This window comes from Eufriesea mexicana, unplaced genomic scaffold, assembly GCF_001483705.2.
Source record: "Eufriesea mexicana isolate 0111107269 unplaced genomic scaffold, ASM148370v2 scaffold2021, whole genome shotgun sequence".
NCBI classification, from domain to species: Eukaryota; Metazoa; Arthropoda; class Insecta; order Hymenoptera; family Apidae; genus Eufriesea; species Eufriesea mexicana.
In genome coordinates this window covers 290,958-311,452 of record NW_016910121.1, presented here as the reverse complement: position 1 = coordinate 311,452, position 20,495 = coordinate 290,958, and the positions used below count along the sequence as shown (strand labels likewise).

The window sequence follows — 20,495 nt, the reverse complement described above, 5'->3', positions numbered from 1 at the left end:
CCGCTCTTCACTTATGGACGATGCCAGAGAGATATGCAATATCGTTCCATCTCTCGGTTTCTGTTCACGAGCACCCAGTGGCTGTGCTCCTTTTTAATAGCAGGACATGCTCTTTCGCTTCGAAAATTACGCCTTTATTAGACAAATTAATTTCGCGTCATCGTCGCCGGACTTTTTGTCTTTTTCTTCCTTACTTTCCGCGCGTTCTGTTTCTCCCTCGCTCTTTCACCTTTTTCTTTCTGCTCGCCTGGTTGCAGATTTTTAGAGATGCCTCTCTCTCTCTCTCTTCTCCCCCTCCCTCCACCCCCTCCACCCTAACGTTCGCCAGGGATGTGTGTACGCGTGTGCGCGGGCACGCCTGCTTCGTACTCGGAGGAAATTGAATTTAAGATAAATGAATTTTTAATTAACACGCGGGCAGCGGCGATCGATACGCAAATTTTAGAACGTACGCTTTGCGTGCTCTGATGGAGTCACGATCTTCGTTAAAATCGAACGACCGGAATTCTGACACGGAGATAGACGTGGAACGGGGTTTCTTTTGATCGTGGTTATCACCGGATCTCCGCGTGGCGGCGCTGTCAATCGGGAATGGCTGAAACTAGGTCTCTGGGAAAGCGTACGTTTCTGTAAAGATTTTTTGCAATAACTTTTGTGTAAAACATTTTCGTGGCTCTGTAATTTATTTCTAGCTTCGAACAACGAGGTGCAACGCGCGTTGATGATTCAATCGAGGTGAAAGGTTCTTGGAAATGAGAATATTTTTATAAAACGATGCAAAATTTAATGAAATAAAATATTAAGTATTTCAGTATTTTGCAATACAAATTGCAGTGTGAAACAACATTCCGTGTACTTTTATCTATAAAATGATAGGATATAAACGTACAAGTTTAATAATCTCGTATTACTCTCTATCTTCTTTTAACCCCCAAAAGAGAATTTTCTAGTTTCACGTAGTTCCCAAATGAGCATTTATGGACTAAGTAGGCCACTCTACATATACATTGGGCCACATAAATATCCGTATCCCTCCAATTGCTAACTCCTAACGATCGTTACTCCAAACTTCTAACTTTTTACCTATCACGAAACGCTATCAATTATTTGAAGAGAACTACAAATTGGAAGATTACATATACATGTATGACTCGCTGATAAATCTCACAAATACATCTGTGACACAGAATAATAACAAAAAAATGTTTCGTCCGTAATATAGATACCTACGTTTCCGTGTGTTTGCAACGCGAAGAGGAAGATGTATTACCTATATCTCTAACCCCCTTAAATTGAACTCCACTCGTAGTTTCTTTCAGCGAGGTACGAATACCGTCGACAATTAAACTGTACTCTCGAGTTGCCGGAGTGGCCTGGCCGGAGTTATTAGCTTGAAGTGGCTTCTAACGATGCAAGAGCCGAGTACTTGCTGACTCGTGTTTTCGCACCCCCGATCAAAGCATTATGTCGAAGTACAGCGCGTCTGATACACCTCGAGTAGGATAACTTGCCCGTTACGTGCCGACCCGTCGTTCGTTCGAGAATCGCGATAACCGGAGCGTTTAATCAATTCCGAAAGTCGACTAACTGTTCCACAGTGAAACCGACGACCCGTGAGAGCGGCCGCCAGGTAGCGCCACGTTTCTTTTATGCGCCTAACATTTCGCGAGGAAAATTAGCTACGAATATTTGAGTTTTCACAAATTTCGATATTTTATCATTTCCACGGTTACATTTTGAAATTATTCGAGAATTCTAATTCGATAATTTTACCTATTTTCAACGCCAACGTCGAAATTTAATAACTCGTTTTTAACGATTTATTCGTTCATTTTATCTATTTTCTTTTTAGGATTTCTAGTGTTCAAGTTTGTAACGTAGTTTTCGTATAATGTGGTTTACAAATGTCTACGCATTATCGACAAACTTATACATAATTTTCTTACATTAAATCAATCTCCTGTCCATCGACTGTTAAACGAATAAATAACTCCAAAACCGGAAAAAGGGATGTTTTAAACAAATGGGAAATTCCTTCAGAATCTTTAAGAACACCCTCCAAGGAACAAAAAGTTCCTGTATCATTTTGCCGAGAAACGATGGGAAAGTTGCCAAAAATGAGTGGAAATATGTGAAAATGAAATTGATCAAATATAGCGTGTTCCAGTAAGGATAAAATCGGTGGGGCATGATTCTATATGAAAAAACAAATCGAAAATGAAGAATAAAATTTTTTCATTCGAAGCTTCGTTGTCGAGGAAATCGACTTTAAATGTCCACTGCGTACGCTGGTATACGCTGGACTAAGTTAAGTGCACGCGTTCGCGGTGAATATTCAAAGTCGATTTCCCCGATAACGAAGCATCGAATGAAAAAGTTTTATTCTTCATTTTCGATTTGTTTTTTCTCGTAGAATCACGCCCTACCGATTGTACTACCATTACTCGGATAAAGAAATTAATAATAGAGTTAAGTGATAAAGGAATTTTTTGTTCCTTGGAAAATACTCTTAAAAATCCCGAAGGAACTTTCTATTTCCAGGCTATGCCAAAAATGGCGCTTTTTTAACATCCTCCTTTCCTAATCGGAGCAAAAATCAGCGCGAAGGAAGCCAGCAGTTCGAACATAACCTCTCGCGCTGACGTTTTATTAACGACGCCATAGGTGAACGGTGGGGGGAATACCGGGCGAGAGGAAATATGCAAAAATGGAGGAGGGAACGGGATTTACGTGGCAATTAAACTGTCGCGTGTCGGGACGTTGAACGATTCGGCGAGCGGCGCCGGTTTTTCCGCAATCAGCCGGCAGATTTATGCGAATTTTCCAGCGGTGAACGTTTCGTTTTGCTCGCAGGTGCAGCGGCGGCGGTGACGTCCACCAGCGGTCACGGTTTCGACGCGCATTTACGCGGACCAAGCTTCGTGATGGAGCCGCCGTCGAGGGTGGAATTTTCAAATTCGAGCGGCGCTTGGCTGGACTGCACCGCGACAGGAAGCCCACCACCCAACATCGATTGGTCGACCGCGGACGGACATCCGGTGAACGACGTACCGGGGGTGCGGAGGGTGCTGAGGAATGGCACTCTGGTCCTTCTGCCGTTCGCGGCCGCCGCCTTCCGGCAGGATGTGCACAGCGCTGCCTACAGGTGCGTCGCGAGCAACTCCGTTGGCAGAGTGCTCAGTCGTGACGTCCAGGTCAGAGCAGGTAAGAAAATTTTTATTAATAAAATCGCTCGTCGAATATCTCCTTTAATCCATTTGCATCATAAGCGCACATATGCATGGAATTTTTCTGGACATTATCACCAAAGCACAGGTGTGCGCTCTAATTTCTTATTCATAAGAACAGAACACTAGTGTGCATAGTCGCAGAACACGTGCACACAGTTGGTGGAAAGTGATGATTGCAAACGGATTAAAGTATTTTTATTCAAAATTATTTGTTACTGTATTGAATTAGGAAAGAATCCTGTTTCTAAACTTTCTCCTGTAAGAAGTTCCTAGGTTAGGATCAGGCTTTTGATATTTTTAGAATCTTCGATTTTTTTATATTGCGTCATACATATTATACATATACCTATTATATACCTATAAATATTATACACGGTTGCTCAAATATCAAAATAAAAAGCAACTTCGATATCCATCATCGACAACCATAACCTCGAAAAATCTTACGAATAGCGTAGAAAAGTACAGTATGAGGTAAAGAGGTGTTGATTGTGCTCGGTGTATTTGAAAGACTTGGGACACCAATTAAAAAATCATTAGGGGACGCGTTCCTGGAAGGAAGAAAGAAGGAAAATCCAGGCAAGTCCTGACGAAGGATGTTTTAAACCCTGCCGGATGCGGATGAGACGCGGCCAGGCTTCCTCCGCGACGAGCTCGGTGTAATTACCTCCTAAAAATGGGGGGGAGGAGGGGGAGAGGGGGGAGGGGGAGAAAAAAGGAAAGAAAGAAAAAATAAAAAAGAAAAAAAGAGAAATAAAAGAAAGAAAGGGAGGGGAAGAAAAAAAAAGCAAAAGAGGAAAAAAATGCAATCTGAATGCAAATCCGTGGCAGCTGCGAGGTCGACCCGACGCTTTCAGGATTGCCAACTACTCCCTCGCGGCTATAAAGTTCTGGCCCGGACGTGTGGCCGTTAATTAAAACTTTACTTCCTGCTTTCGGTTTAACGAAAGAAATTTCTATCCCGGCCTGTGCTCGCTCGGTCCGAGCCGGAAGTTTTCGCGGCCCATTGCAACGTTCGGGAGACGAAGGAGATCCTGTGGCGACTACAGCGCCACCGTCGATAACCTGTCCGTGTTGTTTCGCCGAAAACCACGTTCCTCGACGTACCCCGTTTTCGGGATAGATACCAATCTCGGTGGTTTAAAGGAGAAGCGAACGTGTTTAGGTTAATAGATGTCTAAATTGATCGGTCGAATTGGGGTTAGTACGGCAGAGGGCGCGTAGTTGTTAGCAACGGTGGCGCTAGTGAGTTAACCTTTATGAGGTCTTGACTAAATCGTCTTTCGAGGAAAAAATCCTTGGAAAACTATGATCCATGACAAATTTTGGATCTTTTATGGCTTGGTAGATTCTCTTATTTGCTGTCTTCTTCTTTTTCTTGAAGAAATATTTTTAAATATGGTATTTCGTTTATGGTAAATGCTCAGAGAGCTATGGTAGGGGTAGTAATCTTCTTCTCGTTCTTTTTGGTTTAATATCGCATCTAATATACCTCACAGTCATTAACGACATTAGGGTAGTTTTGGCAAAATTTTGTTTAATAAATAATTCTTGTTTGACATCCTTGGTGCATTTTATAGTATGCTGTACTATAATATAGTATGCATCCAGATCTACGGATTTTTGTTTCAAAAGACTGAAGATTATCTTCTACAAATTTGCACGTAAATTGTATTTTTTAATAAGAGAATTTCAAACAATTTCTATCAGCTAGTTCTATTATACTTCTCGAATAAAGTAGTATTCTAACAAGCAAGGTACACAACGGTTTCAAAGATAGCCTGCTCGGTGTAATTTCGTGTTTAATGAAATACTTGGAATTTGTATCACGCCTTAGACAAAGCACGTCTTGGGTAAATGAACGTAACACAAAGACTATTTGCCTAATTTGCATATGCAAATGCCAGCTAGAAAGACCGGCATAAACAGCCGTACAATTTGTTCGATTATAGAAGCACTAGTACGCGGACTAATTGTTCAATCCCACCTATTCCTCACCACACATTTGAGCTTTCCATCCTCGTTACCTTAAATTAGACACGCGCTTCAAAATTAAACCGGAAATTAAATACCCGGGATATAAAAATTACTTTTCTTATTATTATTACGTATAATATAACTTTATCCTATAGTATTTTCGATATTTATTTATTTAAGCTAGTTAAAATGTTCGTAACGTTGAAAATTTCGAATGTAATCAACGCTGAAGTATCAACGAAAAGATTACAATACTTTTTCTATATTTCGATCATATAAAAATACTATTTTAAAGTTTAAGGTCACTTCTAATATTTAATGCTTGAAAAATGAAAAAAAGGAAAGGACATTCACACGTCAAAATTTTTCGTGGAATATTAATTTCTGAGAACAAAGTATAATATAGAAATACTATATGTGCACGATTCTACGTGAAAAAGCAAATCGAAAATGAAGAATAAAATTTTTTCATTCGAAGCTTCGTTCTCGAGAAAATCGACTTTGAATATACATTGAGTGCTAAGTTAAAGTAGTGCGCTAAGTTAAAGTTAAATGCACGCATTCTCTGTAAATATTCAAAGTCGATTTTCTCTAGAACGAAGCTTCAAATGCAAAAATTTTATTCTTCATTTTCGATTTCTTTTTTCACGAAAAATCATCCCCCACCGATTTTACTACCGTTGTTGCTACCCTATATATCATGGTCCGGACTATATCAAAGGCACTAATAAAATATACACAAAAATATAATTTCGAAGCTTTCTGCACAAAACAGACATTCAAAATCCAGGACCCAAACCATTCGTACTCCCCCATTCCCATTTCGAGCGCCGTCAACAACGAACCACAAAATTTCTGCAACCCCAATCAACCTATTCAACCCCCGTCACTGTGCAATCACGCCGCTCGGATTTCCCTCTAAAACGTCGCATCCTTCGAGTGCACAGTTAGATTCCAATTTCGAATCGCGTTCGACGGCTGTCGCGTTTAAGTGTTTTCATTTCCACAAGAATTTCCATCGGCGTCACGGTTCCCGCTGACCCCCCACTCTCCGTTCGATCACGCACCGAAAACATTCGGCACCTGCCCGAGCTGGCCTAGAAAAGCGCGAATTCCTCGGCTGCGACTATGTAATGGGGTACGTGATGGTAGGTGTTCGAGAGAATTCGAATGGCGTGAAAAATTGACCGAATATCGTTACCCGGTAACGTGACAGGTCATCCTGACACGTCGCGTCGCGAGAACGGACAAAACTGGCGGTGGTGGGGTGGTTGGTCGAAGTGGAAATAGAAAGGGGTTCGAGCGAGAGACAGGGTGCCGATTTCTGGGTGGAAGAAAGGTTGCAGGAGACGAGAAGGGTGGAAGGAAATTCAGCGTGTTACTGAAAGGCAGAGGGGGGTGGTAGTCTTCGGAGCGGCGTCGCGACGTCGGCGTGTCAGAGCCGGGTGCAGCGTCGCTAGCTGGCCGTCGCCCTTGGAATTTCCACGTAAATAAAATCTCCGGAAGAGTATAGTGCCTCTCGAGCGGCTGGGCGACGGTAGAAACAAAAAAGGAAAGGAGAAAAACGACCGGCAGACGTCGAGGACGAGGCGTTCGTTACGCTCGCGTCGCCTCACGCCTCGCCGCTTCCCGACGCCGACGTCGAGATTCACCCGGTTGTCGACGACGAGTAACGACGTCACGCCCTCTACGTAAGCCTACGCGCGCGTGTCGAGCTTGCGTCTTGGGTGTGAGAGAGATAGGTGTGATGCGCTCTTCGAGATCGCGTGTAATGCGTTTTAATTATCGTCACAGGAGGCCATCGTCGCGTGGGTCTGTTTCGGTCGCTCGGTAGGACTAGGTCGAAAATTTGGGTGCAATTGAGTGATATAATTAAGAAAAAATAGTAAATCAATATTATTTTATGACAATTGAGAACATAAATTTTAAGGCTTTAGATTTATCACTTATATGTTGAGGAAAACCGCGAATATTTGGAAAAATCAGCCAGACGCCTTTGTATCACGATACCAGGTCTATTACATACGAAGAATATAAGGATATGAATATACGGTCCATATTCGTCTAAGGCAGTTATCGACTTAACTCACTAGCGCCACCGTGACCCGTATCTCCAACGGATATACTGCAAATATCGTGATTTGGGGAAAACCGTGAATATTTGGAAAAGTCGTTCTGGCGCCTTTGTATCACGATGCCAGGTCTATTACATACGAAAAATATGAGAATACGAATATACAGTCCATATTCGTCTAAGACAGTTATCGACTTAACTCACTAGCGCCACCATGACCCGTGCCTCCAACGGATATACTGCAAATATCGTGAACCTATCGTTGAATTATTTTTTAATTACACGATTTGGTAATTTAAGATATTTCCATATTATATGTGAAAGAAATTTCTTACGAATTAAATAAAATATTTTTTTTTTTTTTTAAGGAAGCCACGTTTTATTCGTGGAATAAAAATAAATTTTCCGCGTGACAATTCCACGTTTTCGTGATATTTGTAGTAAGACAGAGGCACATAAACCTTCTTCACGGAATTACACGCGAGAGTAAATGTAAATTTACGTTTATCTGTTCACAGTGGTAGCCCAGGCGTACAAAGTCGACGTGGAAGTGATCGGAGGTGCATCTAGGGGTTGCACCGCAGTGTTACGATGCGTCGTTCCCAGCTTCGTGAAAGATTTGGTGCGCGTAGTGTCCTGGTTGCAGGAACCCTCGTTCTACATTTATCCTTCTCTGCAAGGAGGTAAGTTGTTTTTCTTTCTTATATCCTATTTCTGATTTTACTCGCGATAGTTGCACGTCATCTCAAGTGTATTAATAACACGTGTAATTCCCAATAGAAATATACTAATATACCTATAAAGACCTATTGATACTAAGGTCCAATAGGTACGAACACTTGGTATTTCGACTCTTGCTATCATCCGAACCATCCGACTTAGATGGACGAACGTTCAAACTCGATACTTCATTGTCACGGGGAGTTGTTTGATTTCAGCCATCTTTCTCGTGATTCACACGTCGTAGCCAAAATGGACCCGCGATATGTTCCTTTCATTTCAACCTCTGAAAACTTTCACCTCCTCGATATCCCGCCACGTGCACACCAATCTCGACAAAGGGAAATCTCTTTGATAACGCGCGGTTCCCTCCAAGCCTGTGCCTTTTAACATTAATCTACCCCCCGGATCGATCATATCCATAGACGCATCGAAACGGCGGCAGTCCCTTCCCCAATGCCGCGCTTTTGAAACACGCGTGAAAGCTCGTACACGAGAAAGAATATGTGCGGCTAATAGCCGCGATGGCTCGGGTCTGTGGCGCCCCCTCTGCCGGGGCGCTATTATTCTATATGAAAAGCGGCGCGCTATCGTATAATCGATAATTTCGCCTATCTACCAAAATGTAATATTCCGCGGAGCTCGTGTGGTAGGAGACGGCAATAAAAGCCCAAGGGACATTCCACGGGCGCAGATGCAGTAACAGAGCCGATATGTGCACGAAGCATGCAGCGCGAAGCGCGAGGCAAGAAGAATTACACAGCCACGTTCGACTAGCGGCGGTGGTGGGGGAAGCCCCGGCGCGACGAGTGCGGGGTCAGACACTAGCGGCGGGTCGTTGGTGGGGGCAGAGATGGCAAGGTCTAGCGGCGATTTTCACGTAGGTAGAGAGTAGCACGAAGTATTATGCCCGGGCTGGCGGCATTGCTTACTGGGACTAAAATTTAATATCCGGCCACGGGCGTACAGCCGGCCGGTACAGTGAAATTTAATATCCACAATAATCTTGCATCACCTTGCAGCGGCGTTGGCGTAGGTCGCGGCGAGATCGTCGAGGACATCGACCTCGTAACGGTCGAGCGGCTCGCTCATTAATAGTCGTAGAAATTAATTGGATTTAAGAACGTCGGACGGTCTTGCTTTGCAGCCACCTCCCCTGTGCGACGACACGGATTGAAAAAGATGATACCCGGTAATTAAAACGTAATATCACGTCGGTTCGCGCGCTATTAATTAGTAAGCTTAATTAGTAATCCTTTTAATTGGACGCGACGCGGCGTTGTTAATGCCGTTTGAGGATGATCTCGCGATCTTTTCGCGATTTACGCGGTTCTCCTCGACTCGGTAATTATTTTCCTTCTCACCGTGTCCTTTTCGTTCTGTCTTCCCACGTTTCTCCCTCTCTGTCTCGCCGTCCATCTTTGTTCCCCACCACTCCGCGTTTCGACAAATTTTATAATTGTACCAGACCATCGGGACGAGCATATTCATCGTCGATAACAGAACCAAAGGAAAAAATACCGTGCTGGCTGGAATCCAACGGGCCATTGTCGTTCGGTTTCTCCAACGAGGAGCGCCGGACCTGGCGTAACTTTTATGCGACCGTGCAAAAGGACGAGCGTAAAAAGCGCGCGCCGCCACCTACCCCCACCACTCGCCTCTCTGCCCGTACCCCCACTACCAGAAGATATTGGCGCGCCGTGAACCGTGGCTGTTATCGCGCGATACATAAAATTCCTCCGCGTGTCGCTTTGTTTTTTAACGGACCTCTGGCTTTCCGGCGCACCTCTCCGCTCCCCACTGTTGTTCCTCCTCGTTAGAATTTTTTCTACGACGCGCTTAGCGTATTTTACCGCTTACCGGCTGAGCGTGCTTTTAAAGATGGAGTTTCTTTTACGATTTAGCGAGTCGTGTGGGGTCAGTGAATGTTGTTCCCCGTGGAGAAAAGGTTGCTGCGGATTTTCAGATTTTTAAAATTCCCGGTAATACTGTTCTATTCAATTTATTTTTCTCATTTATTTCCTCGGCGATACTGATTGTTTAGCCGACCTCGGATTAAGGTCAGGTTATGTTACGATTTATTTCAGCGAACGTGTTTATTATGAAGTTAACATTTTGTGTTACAATTTAATTATGAAAAACTGCATAATTAAAAGACGTTTGATTTTGGGTGGTCTATATATTTATTTCCATGGTGAGCACCATGGCCAAACTGAGGAGACAAGCACCGGTCACCGATGACCACCAAGACAGTCAACCCCTTGACTACGGCAGATTTTGATAGCGGCCATACCATACGACAAGAATTGAGAGACGATGTGTGCCATTTTTGTGAAAACAAGCGCCCTCCGTGTCAGAAAGGTAAACTACGCAGAGCGCCTATAGGCGCACTATGTGTCACAAATGCAAAATTTCTAAACGCCCATAGGCGCCCACAGTAGTCAAGGGGTTAAATATGGATTCTAGATGAAACCGGAAATACCATGCAATAAAATGTACTCGTGCAAGCATTAGTTATGTAAGGAAATTTAAAACAGCCGCGGTCAATCTTCCAAATTCCCCTAGGAGCCCACTGCTCATCAAACTTCGCTCCCTAGACCACCGAGCATCCCAATCTGACGAATCTCTCGTGATCCTTGACATGTTTCGTCCGTTATCCGTTATGAAACTTGTCAACACAGCTATTTAGAAACCCATATCTTTGGCTTGCAAACATTTCAAACAAAGCTTCAGTTGCAAGGGATCGAAGACGTAGTAGAGAAACTTACGGGACTAGGAGGCTGATGGAGAGCACTCTGGTGGCAAGTGCGGAAGGTACCGCCACTGATCAAGCGACTGTCAAGGATACTGTCTTCATTCCCCTTGATTTATAAAGCCCTATGACCATTAAGCCGGCTATAGTATCGACTACCATTGATAGATTCGTCCCTTCCGCACGAGTTCCTGATATAGGGATAAATCATCTATTTAATAGAAATTGGGATCAATCGAATATCGAAATCTTAACGAGGATATAAAGCATAAAATACATATGAACAAAGTTCGCAGGATGTTGATTGCAGGATCTAAAATAATTCTTAACAAGTCTTAATTACCGTTTGAAAAATATTGTCAACCTTGTGGCAGAAAGTCTTTGAATTATTATTTCTTAAAAAATCACAGAGTGCAAAGAGTTAAGTGTTAAAAGAAGTGAGATTAGATTAGGTAGTAAAGTAAAATTTGCTCGAGTAATAGAGCATAGACTCTACCACGAATCAAACTTTTTATTTCGATCCTGGTCTCGAATTTATGGCACATCGTGAACATTGAACTTTACCCGTTTCAGATACGGAAGTGTTTAATGTTAGATCGAAGCATATATTTGAAAGAATTGAGGTTATGTAGGGAAGAACTTGGAAAGTAAAGTTCTGACTAAAAGCACCCTGGTGGCTAGTATCAAAGAAGCTGCTACGCATCAAACTGTCACGAATATTGTCTTCCTACCTCTACATTTATAATGTTTATTTCTCACATCGGTTCGCCGGTAAAATATTCAATAGACTGTTGTTTGAAACAACTTAGAATTGCATTAAGGAAACAAATTCTAGTTTGTTTATTTACTTCCTCAATTACAAGTTATAATAAAAGTTAGATTAAGCTATGTTTGGGTCGATTAGGTTAGGTTAGATTGACGATCGGAGCTAGAGGGCATCCTCATAGTGGTATCTATCGTATACAAATAATATTCAGTTTTACGCTTATATTATCGTATCAATTTATAATATATAAAATCGCGAATTATGGATGATAATAAATATTCAAACATCATATACCCTTGCACGAATACTTAATTCCCGATATTGTTCTTCGCCAGTATTATTAAATCTTATTAAAATTTCCTTCCATTTTCTTTTCCAAGTATTCATAGTATGTAACGCTGACCAGAGATGGCGCAGCGAGCTAATGAAATAACGCGGCGGGAGACGGGTGGTCTTTAGTGACTATAGTCTTAGCTTTCAATTTGCCGTCCATAACCTGCGTTAATAACGATCGACGGCACAATTTCGTCGAACCAATCTGGAAATCTTCCGAGTATTAGTTGTTTAATGTTTAATTTATTTAAAGAAGGTATCTTTTAATCGCTTCGCGAGCACGAACCGGCTTCTGCAAACAGTGTGCAACGGAGACGTAACAAATCCACTACAAAGTCCACAATATCATTCGAATCGAGACGGGTACGTGTCCAGAGTACCGGATATCTTCGAGAAATTAAATTTCACCGAGTTCTTTTGTCTGTTCCGTTTCCGTCGTTCCCCTAAACCTGCTAGACGGAAATCTTATTTTCTGACCGGAATCATAATAACCCTCAAATAAATCGAGACACTACACGTACAAAATACAATTGAACAGGAGAGGAATGGTAAAATAAATCTCTATAAACGTATGCATCGACTCGAAATACTTCAAATAATATATTTATTTCCAGTTTGGTAAAAATTCGATAATTAAATCATGTTTGAGGTTAGGAACGAATATTTAATATGGAAACTTATCTCTTTTAATAACTAAAAACTCAACGAAAAATAATTAAACAGTATGAAATTAATCCTAATCCATCTCAGCCAATTATTATTGTTAATATATTTGGTTTAATAATAGAAAAAAAAATATAAGATAAAATTATTAAATTAAAAAATTGTTTAATTAAATAATTTTTTAAATGTATATATCTTACTCTATATACAATATTAAAATAAATCAGAACTAAACCAACGAATCCTTTCGGCTGAGGAATCCATGAATTTATAAATATCGAGATTTTCCAAATTTTGTCTTCAAATTACAGAATGTTATATATTTTAATAACTTTATAAATAAATACACACAATTCTTTTTATAAAGTCTCTATGTTCCCTTTTATATCTCATTTTGTATTACAAAATTAAACCAGAAGTCTCTAATTCTGCATGTACCCATCAAACCGATCTCTATACATCTATCAGAATCAGTCCGCAATTAATTCCGTGTGTACGCCTCATCCCATACACGTGAACACGTACACTCGCGCAGCGACTATTAGGCCGATAAAAGAGAATCTCTTTTCTATCTTCGAAAGAGAATACGAATAAGTTTTCTCGCGAGCACGTTCAAAACTGTCACAAGAAACGAACGAGAAGTTTTAATTGTTTCACGGACGAACGACACTGATCGTGTTCGTCTTTGTGTCGCCATATTATTTAAACAGCGGCTCTCGAAAGGTTAGCGTGCTCGCGACTGATTCGTCGGATCCCATGGCGCATGCGCGCGCGGATAGAGACAAAACGCTATCGGGTACAATGCGGTTCTCCGTTTCATTGTTCGCAGGGTGCAAACACGTTGTTAGTTTCCTTTATTTTTTTTTTCCTGTTTCCCCATCGTTTTTTTGTTTGTTTTTTGTACGCAATTTAATTGTACGTTTGAACGGAAAATCGCACGGTGAACAGGGCGAAAAAAGTTTTTAAATGGGGCGCGCGAATTTAACATTCGCCGATTAAACGAAAGTGTTCGTTTCGTTGGTTTTTCAGAGAAATCGACAGGAAATTGTGCGAATTAATTGCTTGCATTCGAATGGCAAATAATATAAAAAGGTATACGCGGCGTATTAAAAGAGAGGAGAAAAGGGATTTCGATGTAATTCGAATCGGAATGAATAATTCGAACGGAGATATTTTATAATTTGTCTTCGGTTATGCATTTTCCTCCATTTTCCTTTTTTATTCCTTGCCGAAGGATGTACTTATTATTTTTCGATATCTTCACCCTCGTTATTTCAGATATTTTTCTATTGGAAATTCATGTATGGTCTTCATTGTGATTCACAGAAATAAATAATCACAATTTTCAAAATCCTTTAACCACATCATCCATTTATCTTTTAAATATCACATAAAATTTTAAGAAATCACTTAACCTTCTCCGTCCTAACCTCTACACCGACGGCAATTAATTTCACGCTATAGTATCAATCAGGTGCTATTAATTCATTTAACAAATATTATAATTCCAACAAATTATTCCTCCATCCTTTACAGTTTCCAACGTTCACTTTCCAGCAGTGCGAATCCGTGGAAATTTCGCTGTCCCGTATTTCTTGTGTCCTACATAATATTACGCTTCCTTTGTTCGCCGCCAGTGGCGCTGTATTTCTGCAAGCGTAACATATCCATCTTACTAATAGCGCCATGGTCAGGCTGCACGTAATTCGAGGTAGTCACTGGCGGTTCCCCCTCTGTTGTATACGCCTCGTGTATACATATATATATATACACACATATATATATATATACATATATGTATATGTATATATATATGTATATATATATATATATCTCGTATGTACCTGCGTACATACGCGGTCTATCTACGCTGAATAGATCCGAGCGGGCAGAGCATAGGTAGCATCGAGTGTGATACCGAAACTACATAACCCATCCAAGCCGGCTGACTTGGCCGACAATCGCTATTTAGGAGGGCCGCTTATCTCAGCCGGTCTTAGCTGTGCTAATGTCTCGTAGCCGAATTTGCTCTCGCACGTAGACGCAATAACGGTGCACGGAACTCTGGGTAGCGATGCCAGCCAGTAAGCTACGGAGAAGGAAAAGATAGAGCGTGGTGGGGAAGAAGACACGGGAAGGGAGGTGGAACGAAGCGTGCGTGGCAAGAATGGAAGAGAACGTCGCGTGGGAGGGTTAGGTTATGGGAACGTTGGAAACAATTTCTCGGGCTGGAGAGGGGGTGACAATGCGGAAAACGAAAAATGGGAATGTGGAGGCGGAGAATTCGGTAAGAAGAAAGGGAATGGGTGACGGAGGGAAATGGTTAAAGGTAGGGGATGGATGAAAAGATAAGATGGAGGAGATGGATATGTGAACGTGAAGGAAATAAAAAATATGAGAGATGGGATTAGCAAGGGAGAAAGATTGAAGAATCAAGGTAGTCGAGAGCAAACAAAAAAGGATTCTCAGAATGAGAATAAGAAAATGTGAATGAAGCAAAGGTAAAAATATGGGAGGGGAGGGAGAATGAAATGGTGGGGGTAGGGTAATAGGAAGTACGGAGGATGTTAGGTTATAATAGAGGAAAAGGATGAAAAAGATGGAGAAATAACGGTGTGGAGATTGTGAATAGCGGAAAATGATGGAAACAGTAACAAAAGATGGCAGAGCAATGGAATGAAGACAAATGGGATAGAGTGTAACTGTGAGAATAAAAGTCATCCGAAATAAGAAAGTTAACCAAAAGAATAATTCGTCGACGAAATATCGTCGAAAATTATATAACCATATATCGCTAAATAAAAATAACAAAATTGACAAAATAATACGACCAATGAAAGTAACAAGTACAAACATAACCACAAAAAAGATATAAAATTACGAAGATTGATATTCGTAACAATAAGAAATCGCTGAAAAGACTTCAGAAAAATGCAGCTTGACGGTAATGAGAACAGTGAAAAAAATTTTCAAGATAAAAAGATGTATTATAGCAAACCGAAGTTTCATATAAAAGAAGTTGGAATTCAAGCTCACGTTGAAAAAGGAAACAAGGGGTGGGGGAGAGGTAGAAAGGAGTCAGCGAAACTGGAGACGAATAAGAGACAATTAAGAGCAGAACGAACGGGGAACAAAAACCACCAGGCAGCGGGGCAAAATAACAAATATAAAAAAGTAACTACGGATAGGAAACGAGGTTAAAAAAAAAAGCGCGGGATTCGAACGCGGGTAGCCAACGGAATAAGAGGGAGAAGGGAGTGGGGGGAAGGAAACAATGCGCAGCGAAAAAAGGGAACGAAAACAGCGACCTCTCTATGTAAAAGATAATCGCGTGTTCGCGAACTGCGTTAAAGATTTCCGTTGGCGAGCGAGGATTTTCGCGAAACGACTGCAAATGTTTAGGTTAACTACGGTCGTTAACGTTGCTCTGGGCTTATCTAAGGAACGGGCACGAGCTTAAGCCACGCGGGGCAAGAACGTCGGAGAGAGATTGTATCTCCGCCAGTCAGCCGGAACAGGCCGTTGGAAATCCGGGAATTAGCATAATTATCGTAACGTTAAAACCGTTCGCCGACGAAAATATCGCGAAACACGCCGACAATAGCTCGTGTACATCGGTGGCGCTCGAGTTATTAAAGATAATTCCGCGAGACCCTCGTGCCGCGTTTATTGGAAAACGTCGGGGACCAATTATCACGATGCACGCCAGATATGAATAATACAAAGCTTAGCAAAATTTCGCGTTATATGCGCAAGTGCAGTGAAAGGGTGCTACGCGACAAATGAACGAGACCGTTGTATCTCACTTTAAATAGTGCACCGGAGGTTCCGCTATCCGCCGCCAGAGGGACGCAGCGATCACGTTCATTGTCATGTCCGATAAGCTGCCGTTTTTGCGATCAAGACATTCTTCTACCGTTTTCGCGAACAAAACTTTCGAACGTTGAATCGTGTTCTGAATAATTTTATCTCCGAATAATCTGCAGAATCGTGTTTAGTAGAGAATTTAGTCTTAGAAGATTTATGAACATCGAAATAATATCCATTGGATCATATGGGTAGGTGTATAACCTAAAAGAAGCAGCAATCGATAATGTAGTAACGTGTAATGAATTTACTGATTTAATTCACACCACAATTAATGGTATGAATTATTCTTTTAAATTTATAATTTCATCTATAAATAAACCATCTGCTTTAATGCAAAACAAAAGGAAGTAAAATAATCGGTATATATAACGGTAATATATTTAACTTTTATTTCATTCTAACAGATTTATTACATACTTTTCTAAAAATCGTATTGTATGCTTTCATTTTTATCCCACAAACTTCGATAAATCTGACAAGATAAATATAATTAATCATTACGAATCTGAACCGTCGACAAAACTATTAACGAACAGTGACGAAGCTTTAAATTCCACCCCGTTGTTTGCATTTCAGATGGAAAATTTCACCTCCTGCCAACCGGTGAACTTCTTGTCCACAGTTTAGAGTTCAGCGATCAAATTCACGGCTACAGATGTCGAACGATGCATCGCCTCACTAGGCAAGTGGTGGTGAGCTCTGTGGCCAACGTGAGGATAGCAGGTAGCCATTTTGTCATCGATAACTCGATTTCTCCGCTCTTCGAAAATTTACAAATTTTTTAACAGACTTCTAAACGCATATCTCGAATGATTTTCTTGCAGATCATAGAGGGGTGATGCCTCCGGTGATACTCGAGAACTCTGGCGTGGTCCACGTCGCGCAAGACGAATCAACGTCGCTGGTCTGTGTGGCTCAAGCTTGTCCTGCACCGGAATATCGGTGAGTCTGCAATCGCGAGCGATCGAAGTGAACATCGAACGGATACCGGCAGTGCCGTACCTAGAGATTACGGAGCCCCGTGACATATTACAATTTATAATATATTTAATTCTATAAAATATTCATTGAAACCTTTATTTTTTAGGAAACTACATTTCACGGTACACTTTGATTCTGTTGATCAAATTTTTGATTTTTAAATTTATTTTGAAAACACTGAACATTGTTCCAAAGGTACGTTAAAGAAATTAGATATTTTTTTTATTAGGATTATATTCGTTTAACGTTTTAGGAAATGTGAAGGTAACTGTCACTCAGGGCCGAACTCTCTAGGCACGTGGCCCCGGGATAAATACCCTGTTTATTCCGTGCTAAAGACGACACTGATTACTAGTTCCAATTGGCAAAGGCATCCTCTGCCTTTGTTCGTGGATGATTAATCGGCAAATATAAATTAAACCGGCGGTAATACGTCGAAATAATTATGGGAATAATTGCACGGTAATCGAAAACCGATATCGTGCTTGTTGGTAAATTTAATGTTATTATTACTGCAAACGATGTAAACGAATTTAGCGCTGTAATTGCGGGGCGTTTTGAATGCCAGCGAGTTCAAAGCAACGGAAACGAACGCCCGCATAACCAGAAGTGAAAATTCCCGTGTAATATCGAACGTTCGTTAGAGGGACAAGGATTTCGTTAACAATACCGCCATTGTTTCGATACAAGGTCTGTCGATCGTTTGAAAGTGGTAAATCGGTTTAAGTTCCATTTAATCTCTTTATGGATCCGTCAAATTGCGAGAAATGTGATTTTCAATTAATTCCAAGAGACTTGAGCTCTAAAAGGAACCTAAATTATCCATGCAGATTTGATCGGAATTTATAAGTTATGTAAAAAGTGTAATTATATCTCTGAACTTTACAATTCAATCGTACATTTTGAATTGTATGCAGGGAAGTATTTATTCGCATGCCAGTAACAATTGCAAACAGATTTGAGAACAAAGGAATCTGATTTTATTGACATAAATGAGTCGTGAGAATGCAATTAAATGAGAGCAATTTATATTTCATCATAATTCTTTGATTGACCATTAAACATAAGTTAATCAACATTTTCTAAACACTATACTCATGTACTTTTATATGACAATCACTCGGTTAATGTAATAATCCTTTTATACAAAGTATAAAGAGTTACCTATGACTCAGTATCAAAGATTTCCACGAATACAATCAAACGAGACAATAATAACTAAACAAAGCTTATGAACTGAACTAAGCTAGAAGATACCCTGACAAAACTGCAATATTCAAAAATTCTACATAACTTGCACAAACTAAAATCAACTTCAAATACAATCCCTGGAACCACAGGAAACTTCAACGTACCGGTCAAAAAACATGCGCCGAATCAGCCCCAAAAAAAGTAACAAAAACAAAATCCTCTAGCTATGCGGCTTGCAGAGAAACAAGAAAATACACGGATAAATCACAGCGATCGACGAAACGAGCACATTCGGCCTCAGCAGCGACACGGAGTACATCAAAGACAAACGTAGCTTTCGCTCAAAGAAAAGTCCTCCTATGTCAACACTCGCGTGGACCACTCGAAAGACGACAAAGGGCATGAAACGCGGAAAAGCGCATCGAGATGGCGCACGCTCTGATCCGTCGTTTCAGCCTAGAAGGAAATTGCGACCTGTGCGTCTCTTGGCCGGCTGGAAAAAGAGGGACCGAGGCCAGGCACGAGCGAAAAGGCAGAGCCAGAGACAGGAAAAAGAGGATCGCGGGGCGTGGAATATTCGAGGTGGAAGGTAAGTAAAGGAATAAGGACCGGGCAGGACTTTGATCGGGGAAAAGTGGGAGCACTCGAACGTGAAGCCTCGCGAACGCTGCACAATCGGAAACTCTCCATGTCGCTCACCAGGTCTTCGAGGAGCCTTCCGCTCTAGGGGGTTTCTTCTGTCCCCGTCTCTGCCCCGCTTCGAGTACCCGGATCCCCTTTTCCACTGCGGGACAGATGCATGCACGGGACAAGAAACATCTGGAGGGATGAGAATTTATCGACGATATCGCTGGCCAGCACCGTGTGCCAAGATGTTTTGCGAGGGACCTGCTTGAACGCTACTAACGTGCCCCGGCGATACAAATCCGTCCGAGCGAAATAACGAGCTGGGTTCGTGCATGTGAGGCGGTTACAGGTGTGGATTTATGGATTTATGAGCGGATTTATTTAGGATCGCATTTCGAAGGGATCGACTAGAATAATATTGCAATTAACAGAACAAAATAAGCTTTGTCATCCCTTTGCACTCCGAGTTATTTGTCAATTTTGTTGCTAACAACTCTCTACTATTTTAAGTGCTTTATTTGGAATTTACTTCAAAGGACAGTTTTTCGACTGCTACTTATGGAAGCTGAGAAATAAGAGAAGAATAAAGAACAGCCAGGCACGACACAAACAACACGGTTTTAGATTAATAACGATGATGTATATTCAAAATATGAACTATTGCTTGCCACAGTGTTAAGGCTAGCCTAATTCTATGATGCTAATACTTAAAACTAAACACACTCTGCCTACTCTACGCATTCCGACTCTGACACTGATTCTGACACTCTGACCATAGACTCCACACTGACTGATTGCCTTAAACGGGGAATACTTAGGTTGGATAGGAACTTGTATTTATGGGAGACAAGGATTCATCGAGGAGTTGCAGGAAAACTCGAACCTTGATGAGGGTGTGCACGTTGATCGTTGCACTCTCAAATAGTTGTAATTTATATGTTCTTAACTAAAAGATAGGATGATTTAAATAGGTAAAGGAAGAGCCAAATTCTAATTCCCAAAAGAAGTATTTCCTCCACCACTTGAGTGTTCCACGTAGAAGATAATAATATGTGTATTGGTTCGCCACATCGACAATACCCATATATTTGTTGTAATTTATGATCATTTCCTCTGTTTCGGTTGCTCTGTTTCTCTTAACAAGACAAATCTGTTTGCTAAAATGATTAATACTTAATTAAAACTGTTACGCGTTGATATTACGTCATCCCAAATGTAATAAACGCAAAGCGTCATCGGGATAAATACACCTGCCATTACCCCCTAACACGTGGCTAACCATGAACTTATGAATTATCACGGTCTATATGT

At 41.2% G+C, this 20,495-nt stretch overlaps 1 protein-coding gene across 14 annotated transcripts in view; it reads left to right on the top strand.

Annotated features, from left to right (window-relative positions):
* Positions 1 to 20,495, top strand: part of Dscam2 (Down syndrome cell adhesion molecule 2) — a 141,454-nt gene that overhangs the window by 97,160 nt on the left and 23,799 nt on the right. For 13 of the 14 annotated variants that reach the window (XR_001890328.1, XR_001890327.1, XM_017902820.1 and 10 more), the window contains exons 2-5: positions 2,854 to 3,204; positions 7,800 to 7,964; positions 16,962 to 17,108; positions 17,210 to 17,327. Coding sequence is in view for 12 of the 14 variants with exons in the window: in XM_017902820.1 (XP_017758309.1) it covers positions 2,854 to 3,204; positions 7,800 to 7,964; positions 16,962 to 17,108; positions 17,210 to 17,327 (781 nt within the window). In the remaining 2 variants the exon portion in view is untranslated. Of the gene's footprint in view, positions 1 to 2,853; positions 3,205 to 7,799; positions 7,965 to 16,508; positions 16,574 to 16,961; positions 17,109 to 17,209; positions 17,328 to 20,495 lie in introns of those variants that run through there. The other variant, XM_017902828.1, reaches the window with a different exon arrangement.